This window comes from Enoplosus armatus, chromosome 13, assembly GCF_043641665.1.
Source record: "Enoplosus armatus isolate fEnoArm2 chromosome 13, fEnoArm2.hap1, whole genome shotgun sequence".
Taxonomy (NCBI): Eukaryota; Metazoa; Chordata; class Actinopteri; order Centrarchiformes; family Enoplosidae; genus Enoplosus; species Enoplosus armatus.
This window is the reverse complement of record NC_092192.1, coordinates 12,516,482-12,528,457: the sequence shown is the minus strand read 5'-3', so window position 1 is coordinate 12,528,457 and position 11,976 is coordinate 12,516,482. Positions and strand designations below refer to the sequence as shown.

At 42.1% G+C, this 11,976-nt stretch overlaps 1 protein-coding gene across 2 annotated transcripts; it reads right to left on the bottom strand.

Moving 5' to 3' along the window:
• Positions 1–6,049: 6,049 nt before the first annotated feature.
• LOC139294994 (transcription regulator protein BACH1-like) lies at positions 6,050–11,339 on the bottom strand. 2 transcript variants are annotated; one of them, XM_070917037.1, is made up of 5 exons: positions 11,308–11,339; positions 10,339–10,587; positions 8,041–9,507; positions 6,726–6,932; positions 6,050–6,628 (listed from the first exon to the last, which is right to left on the bottom strand). In XM_070917037.1, exons 2-5 carry the CDS (start codon positions 10,576–10,578, stop codon positions 6,287–6,289), a joined length of 2,256 nt encoding a protein of 751 aa, XP_070773138.1. In that variant the 5' UTR covers positions 10,579–10,587; positions 11,308–11,339; the 3' UTR covers positions 6,050–6,286. The 2 variants fall into 2 exon arrangements, with proteins under 2 accessions (XP_070773138.1, XP_070773137.1); XM_070917036.1 differs by lacking the exon at positions 11,308–11,339 and adding an exon at positions 10,697–10,765.
• Positions 11,340–11,976: the final 637 nt, after the last annotated feature.

The window sequence follows — 11,976 nt, the reverse complement described above, 5'->3', positions numbered from 1 at the left end:
TGAAGCGACGGCGGGACAGAACAGAATGGAGACACAGTAGGACAAAGAGGGACAGGCACACCACACGGCCTTCTAAGGAAATCTAAGTACCTGCGATACAGTCTTCTGCATGTTTGTGTGTTCAGTCCCCAGTTACACGCAAACCAGAGCTTGCAAACTACAATCACATGGACTCAGAAGTTGCACATTTCTGTTTTGGTAACTTGTCATTCTGAGAGTGTAAAGTCCTTGGCAGACAAACAAGTATAACAACCTTGTCTATGCTCTTTGTATCAAACTGCCAACTTTGCCTTTTGGAGATGTTTGGAGTGCCTCTTTTTAGCTGGTCAAGATTACATCGTTCTTTAACAACAGCTCACTTGGGAAAGGACTGGCAACTGCCACCCTGCCTGACCAAACTGAACTAAAGGAGTGAATGCTCCCAGCATGCTTGACGCAACGCACTCAAAGGTGTGCAGTAATGACAGCATGAAAAGGCTTGTTCAACTTATACCTATTCTTCACCATTTCAAGCAAGTGTGATTGTGTTGCTGTTCCCCCTCTATTTACCTTCCCCTCCACGTACACTTGGTGGAAAAAAAAAAGTGTGGGAGACAAACAGGCTTCTTTAACCGTTAGTCTGCAAGAGCCAAAGAAAGCAGTATTCACCACTTTCAGTGGATCCCAGATTTGCTATTGTGTAATTGTGTGAATTTTTTAATATGATTTTAATTTATTTACAGTATGCTTTTATGAGTGCAATGCTGGTTAATGTATGATATGTTATTCTGCTTAAAACCTTTCCTATACTGACGATTGTGTAAGCTTTATTTAATCAGGCAATTGAGGTAACAACACATTCGTATTTATAGCAACAACTTGGTCGGGGCGAGCAGCTGCAACGAAAGGGAGAGTTAAACACTTAGACAAACATCCCGGAGCTTGCTTGGTGTGACTAGTCTTTTATGGCCAGTGGGCAGTTCCACTGGAGCGCTTCAGGTTCACTGTAAGTGATCAAACGCTTGTCAGACACGTTTGCTTGTTAGTGGAAGAAAGTGGTTGTCGTTCCGTCTAAAGTTTGCTGTCATAACTCCAGTATCTGGCTGCAACATCCCACCAAAGTGATCTGTGCCTTTCTTTTCTTTTAAAGAATTGGTTAATTTGTGTATGTGCGTTTTTTTTTCTTCATCAGAAAGAAACATTGTGCTGATTGCCTGGCTGTAAACTGGACAAGAGTTCACTTGCCAAAGCCGAACCCTCTGTATCCATGGTAACTGGATCAAGTCTTTTTTTATGGGTGTCCTCTAACGTCTGTGTGAAGCTATTTCTCGCTGTGCTCACAACCATACAGACACAAACACATGCACACACACACACCCATACATGCCCACATATACACACACACACACACACACACACACACACACACAAACACACACACACATTTTTCCATCCTCCATGTCCTTGTTCCTTTTTTTACCTCATCTTTTCTGCTCACCCACTCCACTCCATCCTCCGTTATTGTTTCTTATCCTGAAAACTCTATGTCCCCTCTCAATACGGCTGCTTCTGTGGTCTTTCCTTTATATGTCCCCTGCCCCTCTTTTCTCTACCCTCTCTCATTCTCCGATTCACCTACAGTATGTACAGCACATTATAAAAAATGTCCACAGGCTCGACTACACACCCAGAGATGCAGTACTTTTATTGATCATCCAACAAGTTGACTCTGGCTGCATGTGTGTGACGTTTTTTTTGGCAAGGTAGTTGGACCCACTGTTGTCAGTGTTGTGTATTTTCTTACTGTAAGTTACGACAGAGAAGATGTGTGACCTTATATGAACTGAAGTTTGTATAGTCCCTGGGTGTAACGTGTCAGATGAAATCAATTGCATTATGTGGTCTGTTGCCATTTACACAAATGTACAGTGAGTGTGTGGTGTTACATTGTTTTCTGTAGTTGCTGTTCATCAGCAGTGTTTGCACAGTGTTTATAAGCCCAATCACAACAGCATCATATGTTATTGTGTGAGTCCTTGATGGTAATTTACAGCATGCACGCACATTAGGGCCTCATAGACTTAAACAATGCCATCTCCACAGGAGGCATTAGTTTGGCTCATCATGCGTCATGTGACATCAGCATGGTGTCACACTGTAGATGTTTGAACTGATTTGGGCTAAATAAAGAACTACATACTCACACATTCACACAAATGCGCCTGTCTGTGTAGGACAATACTTTGTGACATGTTTTGTCCCACAAGTAAACTGCACATCTTCAGCTGGTTACACCACTCGTGGATTGTTCGTGTTCATTATTTATTGTATAGTAAAAATAAATAAACTCATTTCACACACGTCCCTGTTTTTGTAACGCATTTATATAATGTGACGCTGAAGTAACTTTGAACCTAGAACGAACCATTTTACATCTTCATGATCACTGCAGTAAAGCTTCAGAAATCACTGTAAGAGACGGTGAATCAACTTCCACGTGTTATTAGTTTATACTGAGAAATGTGTGTGTGTGTGTGTGTGTGTCTGTCCTCAGGCTGATCCAGGACTTTCAGGTTCTCATTAGGAAACCACATGACTGCGTGGATTATTCTCTGCCTGAGGGATTAGATTTGGTCGTCTGCTCTTGGCTCACGTTAAAACATCACCACCAATGACCCATCAAGTGATCCAAAAATGCTATATAACGAATGTTGTCAACTGAAATTCATCAAGCAATATCTAAAAGACGTAAATAAGTCTGATATAAATGAAGCACATGGTTTAAGAAACAAGCTCACTTCCACAATGTTGTTGACGTTGTGAGAGTGGGTGTCGTTTTATAATTGTATTTACGTTTCAAAAGATATAATTAAAATGAAACAATAAAAATGAAACTTTAATTTCATTTTGGAACACAATTCTCCAAGTTTTTGCTCTGTTAACTCTTCCTATGACAACAACTGGCACCGATCTAACTATTCATTACTGGGATTATGAGCCCAGCATATTGTGCTCGCTGTAGCTCTCCGGCTCTGCCAGAGAACCACCTACAGAAAACACCCACATATTCTCACGGAGGGAAAGAGTGAGAGAGGTGGGGAGAGTCACATAGTGAGAGGAGAAAATGAAGATGGGAGAAAAGCAGTATTTAAATCTTGCAGCAACGAAAGGTCACAGACAGCTCATCAAGAGTGCACGCAGGTAAACAGAAGCAGACACATCAAACGGGTCCAATTCAATTGCCAGACAGAATTCACACAGATTATAACTCTGTGAGATCAGCACACATTCAGCCAGTTTAATCACATGCACACCAACAGCGTCTTTCAGAAAGTTACATAATTCAGCTACAAGAACTCAAGATGATAGAAGAGACTTGAACTGATTTGATCAAGAGTCTTTCAAACTGCCCCACCATCAGTAATTGCTCATGTGGTGCCATCTGTTGTCAGATTAGTAACACCGCAGCCATTTTATTCATTTTAGGGTAACGTGGAAATTCAAGTTATGGATGCTGATTGATTGGAAACAACTCTCTCTCTCTCCCTTTTTTCATTTCTTATTTCTTTATCCATTATTTTGAATTATAATGACTGAACTTCCATGGCCTAATAATGGAACCTATCACTAGGACTGACTCATATAGTATGTCTCCCAAGATGTCTCATTTCTAAAGAAAAACCGATAAACGATAAACACTGTTGGATGAAAATGCAGAAACACACACACACACACACACACGTTAAAGTGAAGTGCAGTCACTTGAGAATGACGGGATTTGAAACTTAATTACAGCATGTGAACACTAATGCATGCTTTCCCAAGCAAATGACCTCCTCTACTAAAGTGACTTTCTCATCTATAAGCCCTGGGACCTCGGCAACTCTCGGTTCCCACTCCCAGGTGCCAAAATCAATTAGGCCAAGTTGATCTTCCTTTAATTCTCTTCTTTTATGATAAGGGCGTGGATAGCCAGTGAGAATGACCAACATTTCTGTGATTTACAGATCTGAGGTGTGGTTTTGTAATCATCAGGGGAGTATTACGCTATATTTGCTCACATAAAAGAAAATTGAAAGATGAAATAGCAGTATCTGTTCATTAAAATAGCCGACAGAGAGAGAGAGAGAGAGAGAGAGAGAGAGAGAGAGAGAGAGAGAGAGGGCGAGTGAAGAAAGAGAAACTCATAAAGTGAATTAAAAGTAGCAGAGAGGAGACTAAGTGGGAGAGAGTGAGACTCAGGAGGGAAAACATGAAAGACTAAGCACTATTAAATCATTAATATGTCTGTCCAGGTTGAAAGATGAGTCCTCTGAAGACCTCATGAGTTCGGGTATCCTTCACTCACACTGAACACTGACAGATTTTACATCTCATTAACCTTACTGATGGTTCTGCATTGCACTAACAATCATCTTCATAAGTGGAGGACGATAACAAACATCTTTTACTGTTTGGAGCAATTTCTTTCTGTTTTAATGTTGATTGGTTCTGTTTCACTTTTGTTTAAAAAAAATGTCCACTTGGACATTGTCATACAAAGATACAGTAATTTTTTTGTGCATTCAAAATAAAGGAAGACAGTAAAAGAGCAATTTGTGCAGCACATACTGTAGTACACATCTGGACAGCTCTAAGTCTATTGACTGTACATGCGCTGCCACTAGAGGGCAATAAGCACCAATGTTATCGTGCATTACTTTCACTGAATGTGCAGTCTCAAGTCGACTTGGTGGGGGAAAGACATTAACCATCACAACACATCTTCACACCCTCAATGTGGTTTCTCAGCATTTCCTCATAAAATCAACGTATACCTGATTTCTGTATTTACAGTATTATTCATGTCTTAGTCGTATTTTACACAAATAATTTTCAAGACAGCCGCATTGTAATGATTATCATGAGTGACAATAAATCTATAAATATATGCACATTTAATACAGTGAAACTTGATCATGAGGAACCTGGGAGAGAAGTTGCAAAGCTGGATTTTCTGTGAGAGTCCCAAGTGTCAAATATTTACTATAAGCAGGGAGAAAATAGGTGAAAGTTTACAAGTCAACAGAAACGCTACAGGAAGTGGAGTACTGAATGGGATGCAGAAAACAAATAGGAATACTTGTGCTGTTCATAGTACAAGAGACAAAATATAAACATAAATCTGCTCGTACTTCATCCCTCAATGAGATATTGCTACATTGTTCACTTGACCCTTGGCAGTAATTTAGATAAGGGTGTTGAAGATAATCAGGCTGTGGGTGAAACACAATATTTCCATAAAATAAAAAGTCCAATGCTTGCCACAATACAGGACAGACACATAATGGGAGTGAGGCAGCTTTTCTCCTAAAAGTGTACTTTGTTCATGTATAAAAGCTTTGCTAAGGTGCAGTCTCTTTAGACAGCACTTCAAACATATTTAGGTCTGTTTTAGTGATTCAAAACAAAGCTCTGAGAGCTGCGCGCAGCCTAGAAGAGCTGTGTCACTGTGGTCAGGTGGCCACAATAACAGCCTGAAACATGACAGACAGACATGCGACCAGAAAGTAAACATGACACACTATGTCAAGTCCATTTGTTGAGTTGTCCGGTTTTGGTGCAAAATGCTGTTTTGTGCTGCACTCTGCACAGAGAGGGCAGAACCAACACTGTCTGCAAGAGGTATTGTAAGCTGTATTTTTATCAACACCTGAGAACCTTATTGTATCAAACTGTATCAAAATGATTAAAGTACATATGTACAGCATATACGGATGAGTGTGTTATCCTGAGGTAATCAAGCAGTGAAGCACATTACAAATATAGAGACTATTGTTCCCTTTGATTTATGATTAAAGTTGTGATTGTCTCAGTGCTGAAATTTTAACATTCTCAAAATGCACCCTGGCTGCATTGATTTGTAAGCAGGTACCTTTAACTGTAATAAGCTAGTTGCAAAGCTGGACACAATCGCCACAGAAGGTCATCAAAGACTTATCGGTGTAAAAGTAAAATGAATGGTTTTGGACACCTTGAATGCATTCCCGACCTTTCAATATAAGTCTGAAGTTTTAAGGTACTGAAAAGGTAGCAGGAGTTACTTAAAACATGTGCTGATTATGGCCTTCTCATTGTAAATGTATTGTCATATTGTAATGAGATCAAAAGTATGCCACTGCTTCATTTTGCGGCCTGCAGTCAGACCACAGTCTGTGGTAATGTCCTCAGATACTGTGTGATACAAGGAGGGAACCTTTGGTTTAATAAACAGTTTGACATTCTATGGGTTTCGCACAAAGTTGCAGTATGTGTGCCAGGTGTGCATCTAAAGTGATTGTTGACCATCCTCTGCGACTGTATCCCTTCTGGAGCTGGACAAAGCCTCTTCCTCCGCCATGTACTTATCAGGGCCCACAGAAAAGGCTGAGAGTGAAGCCCGAAGCTGGAGTGGCAAGCCAGGCTGTGAAAGGAGTGCGTCTATGTGAGGAAAGAAAGAGGACAGAGGACAGTCTGGGGAGGTGTATTTGGCTAACACCTGGAGTTGCTCTGGCTGCAGGTTGGCTTCGCTGCAGACCCTCTGGCATAAGGCAGAGACACTCTGACATGTTTTCAACTTCAGCTGGTTCAGCTGGCTCTTCTCCGTGATCAGTTTCTCCCTCTCTGTCTTCTGCGACACACACATGCAGTACACACAATCCGATTAACATGTCTGTAAACAAGAAGTGGCTTAATAAAGATTTCTAAAAAAGAACATGTTTTCTTACCAGCTTGTTGATTTCACACTGCAGATTATAGATGCAGTCTAGTTTCCTCTTGCGGCAACGCTGAGCTGCGAGGCGGTTTTTGCTGCGCCGTCTCATGTCATGGACTAATTCCAGCTGTTCACCCGTAAAAACCTGTTGCTTCAGCAGCTGCTGGAAGTCATTTCTGCTCAGATCCACGATCCAGTCTACAGAGAATGGCAACTGCACCTGAGGACACCCAAACAGGAAATAAAGGTTACACAAAAGAGCACAGCGAGAGAGTATCTACATCAATGAAGGAGCACCCCTTAATGAGACAGAGCCAAAATCAATGCTTTTTATAGATATTTTTTGTATGACGTCATGCTGTAGGTGATAGGGACGGTGACTGTATCTGTTTTTTGAATCACATTAGTGACCCTGAAGGCACTCTGATAACCTGCAAGTATAGTACACATACACCTGCTTTAAAGCAGCAGGCTTGTAGAGACGGGTTTGATTTGCATGTCTGAACATCATAAGAAATACTCACAACATCAAATGATCATTGTCAGCATGTATTTCTTGAGTCTGAGGAAAATTTAAAAAGAATTAAACTAATCTCAGGATATCATGCAATCAATTAAAATATAAAGAATGAAGTAAAAAAATATATTTAATGATCAAAAATCGGTGTGGAGCTTGCTTTATATGGACAAAAAGAATTTAAGCAAGGCAAAAGTCAAAATGGAGTTCAGACAGTAAGTTATATTTTTACCAAGCTGTTAATTATTAACAGAGAAGTGAACTTTCCAAAGCAGAGGTCGGGTACTGGGTTATTGCTGTTGCTAATGTGTGACGGGAAAGCTTATTGGAGCACTATAAATCTTGTCATGTTTTATCTAGGGTAAATAAAAGCACTGTTTCTCCTCGGAAGTGACCTTAGCTTTGTCCGCACACTCACTGCGCTGTTTATACTTTCAGTGGAATCCAAACGGTCAGTCTGGACAATAGCACGAGAGCTTCCTCAAACTTGTTGTTTGTGCTGCCTGTAGTCATTGGTAACTCAACAGGCTGAGCTGTCAATTTCAGCTGAACTGGACTCTGAACTAATTGGATTCACACACACACACACACACACACACACACACACACACACACACACCATCTCTACCTGTGCCTGTATCTAACTCTCTTATCTAAAACAAACATAGTGAAGTAACCTACAGGAAGGGTGAGCTTGCTGACGCTTACTGACACAAGTTAATTTCAGCACAACATGAACTTCACACTTAGGTGGCAGCAGGAGAGACATGCAGCTGCCTGTGCAGACTTGATTCATGGCTTAACTGCTCACCTGTCTGGCTCTCTCTCTTGTGTAGGACTCGCTGTCTCCTTCTGTCTCTGTCTCTGAGTCTCCATCCTCCCCGGAGTTGAGGGATGACACACCTGACTGAGACGCCCCCTCGCACTCCGACAGCTCTGCTCCCTTCCATAAACATTTGCTTTGGTCCAGATCCTGGAAAAAGGGACAGCTGTTGCTTGTTGAGCTGAGGTTGACGTGGAGCTTCAGCCACTCTAAAGATGTGCTCTGCGCCCGTCCGCTCCCTGTGTCAGAGGAACTTCCTGCGTCAGGGTCGTGGAAGTTCAGCTGAGACGAGCCCTTGTCGGACAGCTCCCTTTCCACGGTGCTCCTGTCTCTGGCGTTATTTACTGACAGGGCCGCTCTCTCCATGTTGCCTGTTTGTCCCCCTTTTCTTTTTTCTTGCCAGCCAGAATCTATGTCATCATCTGCCCTTTTCCTCTCAGCTTCTTCCTGTTCCTCTGCCTTTTGATGAATGGATATTGGTGCTAGCACACCAGAGTCCCTTGTTTTCTTGTCCTCTGTAATGTCCATGACAAACCTCTTGTGACCCAGTGACCCAGTGATTGCAGGGCTCGCACCAAAGGTCTTTGGGGGGCAATGGTGCAATATTAACCCTGACGACCTCTCACCCAGCGCTGTGCTTGGCCCTGAGAGGACTGCCTTGACATTGGATCTGTCTGAAAGGCTGATGTCTTCCTCCATATCCATATCTCTTTCCCTCTCAGTCCATTTCTCCTGCCTTTCATTTGTTTCTTTCTTAACCTTATCGATTTCCCCTTGGCCCACGCCACCCTCTGTTTTCATGTCATGTATTTCAGTCTTCCATGGGTCGTCAGCCCCTGCTTTGCTCTGTCTGGTGGGATTAGAGGCTGAATTTCCAGGGAATTCAACCTCACTTTCATTCTTAATGTTTGTGCTGCTGGAGCAGGGCGAGCAGGACAGGTCACAGTCATCCCTGATTACTGGATTGTTCAGACTTTTCTCTGTGACACAAGTTTTCTGCCCGCAAGCCAGCTGCCTGCGATACTTTGGACACAGCATAAAATAGTCATTTGTCCCTTCAGCTACAGGTGTAAGAGTGGTTGCACTGTTCTGACTTCCCATTTTGTTGTTCACTGATTTGTTACAGAGCCAATCCACTTCCTGCTGAGATGGTGAGTCAGCAACTGGTTTTACTTCTTTCTCATCCAACAATACATCGTCAGAGTTTACGCCATGGCCTTCCTTTGATAATCGCCTCTTACATTTCTTTGTACAGCAGGTTTTTCTCTGAAAAGGGGCAGAGGACTTGCTGCTGGAGAAGAACTTAGGGAGGAGGAAATCAAAGCATGCCTCATCTAGGTCTCTGAAGCCAAGAATGGAAGCTGAGTAGCGTATTTCTAAGACATTGTCTTTCCCGAAGAGAAGTTTGGATGTGTATGCAAACTTCAGCAAGGGTTCAAAGCCAGCAACTGTCACCTGTGAAAGAGGACACATTACATAAATGAGCTCTTTCTATCCTCTAGTTCATTCTCCAAGATAGCAAGAGGTAGTTTCTAAAAAGAAGTTCTGTCAGGTAATCATGCATATAATACTGTAGGAACAGATGTGAAAAGAAGAACTACTCTGACTACAAATGTTTAGCGAAATAAAGCCCAGGATCGTGGGACTGTACTGGCTCAGCAGCCAATACATGTGACCAAAAAGGTTTCTGTGGCTTTTCTTAAGTTGAAAAAGTTGGGTACTAGCAGGCCCGCCCATTTAAAGAATCATTTGTAAAAGAAACACAGTTATTGTGGAATAATAGAAATAGAAAAAAAGGATTTGGTAATTAAAATCCCCTTATTAGCATGGCTTAACCAACAGGAGAAATTCAAAATGCTGATATGTTTCCTCTTAAAGATCAAACTGGTTGGACACTTCTGAGCCTTATTTGTCTTTTTCTTTAACTTCAGGACTATTCCTAAATCCCCACTGGAGTCCCCTTTTGGAATTACAGTTTGTGTTACTTGGATGTCTGGTAGCCGACTGGAAACCACTAAGAACCACAAACATTTTAATGTTGATAAGCACAGTACATTTAGGGATATTCTACATTACAGTCACACATCGTGTGTTTTCAAGGAGACAGGTCATAAATAATAACACAATTAGATAAATCTCACATCAGCCTACAGCATGTAGCGTCAACACCTTGAGGAAATAAACCTTTCAGTCATATTTCAATCTTTACTTTTACACAGTGTTGTGAGGCAGCAGGGCTTGTGTGTATCTACTTTCTATCTGTACAGCATCATGAGGTGATCTCACCTCTCGTGGCAGAGTGATGACCGCTCCGTGCTGTGTGAGGGAGGAGATCCTGTGTGTGAAGTACTCGCTACAGGAAGCGAGGACTGAGCGGTGGGCTCTGAAGCTCTGACCTTCCACCACCACCGTAACATCGCACAGCGTTTCCCGGCGACGCTGCTCGTCCAGGCGGCGCAGCACATGGGAGGAATGCACTGTAGACTCGAATGTAAACACAGACGACCGGGGGGCAGACATGGTCATCAGGGACTCCTATATGTACACACAAACACACACAAACTCTTACAGTAAACAATTTCCCCTCTATAAGGATACATACTTAAAAAGTTTTACATCCAAATAACAACAAAAACATGCCTACCTTACAAAGCTGACTTTATATATCCAAGTTTCTTAGAGCATTAAAGGAAGTGCCAGCTGTTGAGCACACATGGTTATTTCTAAAGGGAATGCTGTCCAACCAGGCTGCGTTTCCCAGAAACTCTTATCTCAACTCGCCTACAAACTAAAAACTGAGCTTGACTCAGTCATATGGCCTGTGTGTGAGTCTGTGAGAGGGAGGGAGAGATAGAGGGAGAGTATGTGTGTGTGTGTGTGGGTGTGTGTGTGTGTGTGTGTGTGTGTAGCAACAACTCTGGGTGTAACAGAGCAAGCGCTGACTCATGCACTCCTGCTGATATAGGATGAGCAAGCAGATTTTCCCGTCCATACCAAACCCACCCTTGGATCCGCCTGGTAAACTAACAGGCTTTTCCCAGAAAATCCCTTTATAGATTTACCCTGAACACAATTCAGAGATTAAGGCGAAGGTTGGGAATATAAAGCCCGTGTTTAAACAGGATATTGCCTATTGTCTGTGTCTTTAGGTTTTGAGTTGTCTGGACTTACTCAACTAACTTACAACTGCAGACATACTGGATTTTTGAGAACAAGTTGTGTAAAAACAGAGTGTAAAAAACAAATGAAACTGACCTGTTGCAAGAAGAGGGAGGCTATTATGTTAATCTACAGCTCAATATTCATCAGTAGGTCCTGGTTGTCTCATATCTTGTTGCTTTTTCAGGTGGCAGCAAATCTTTCTGTCAGCTCAGTTCAAGTCGTCTTTGTGGTGTGTTTGCGTGTGTGTGTGTGTGTGTGTCTGTGTCAGAGAGAGAGAGAGAGAGAGAGAGAGAGAGAGAGAGAGAGAGAGAGAGAGAGAGAGAGAGAGAGCATGCCTTCCTGGCAGAGGTACAATAAATTCACAGCTGTAATAAAGAACCAACACCGCTAGTGTAATTGAATATTTATCCTCATATGAATTTTAAATTTTAGATGTTTTTGTGGCCTTTGAAGTGTCAGCAACTGTTATTAGCCATGTAAATATTTATCAAATATCTGTGATAGGATGACTATGGAGGCACTTTAATACTGCCAGAAAAATAGTGTAATGATAAACTTTGCATGTGAGTTTTGTATGAAGAAAAAGCACAGCTTTAAAAGCCGGGGCACCAGGCAGCAAAGCACAACAGAGTGGAACAATCATCACTACAATGCACTGCTGCCAATGTCACATGGTTTGAAGGAGGAAGAGGGAAGCCTGCCAGAGTCAAACTGGCCAATCAGGTGACTGTTTCATAATTCCAGAATGAGCTAATCCCCTCA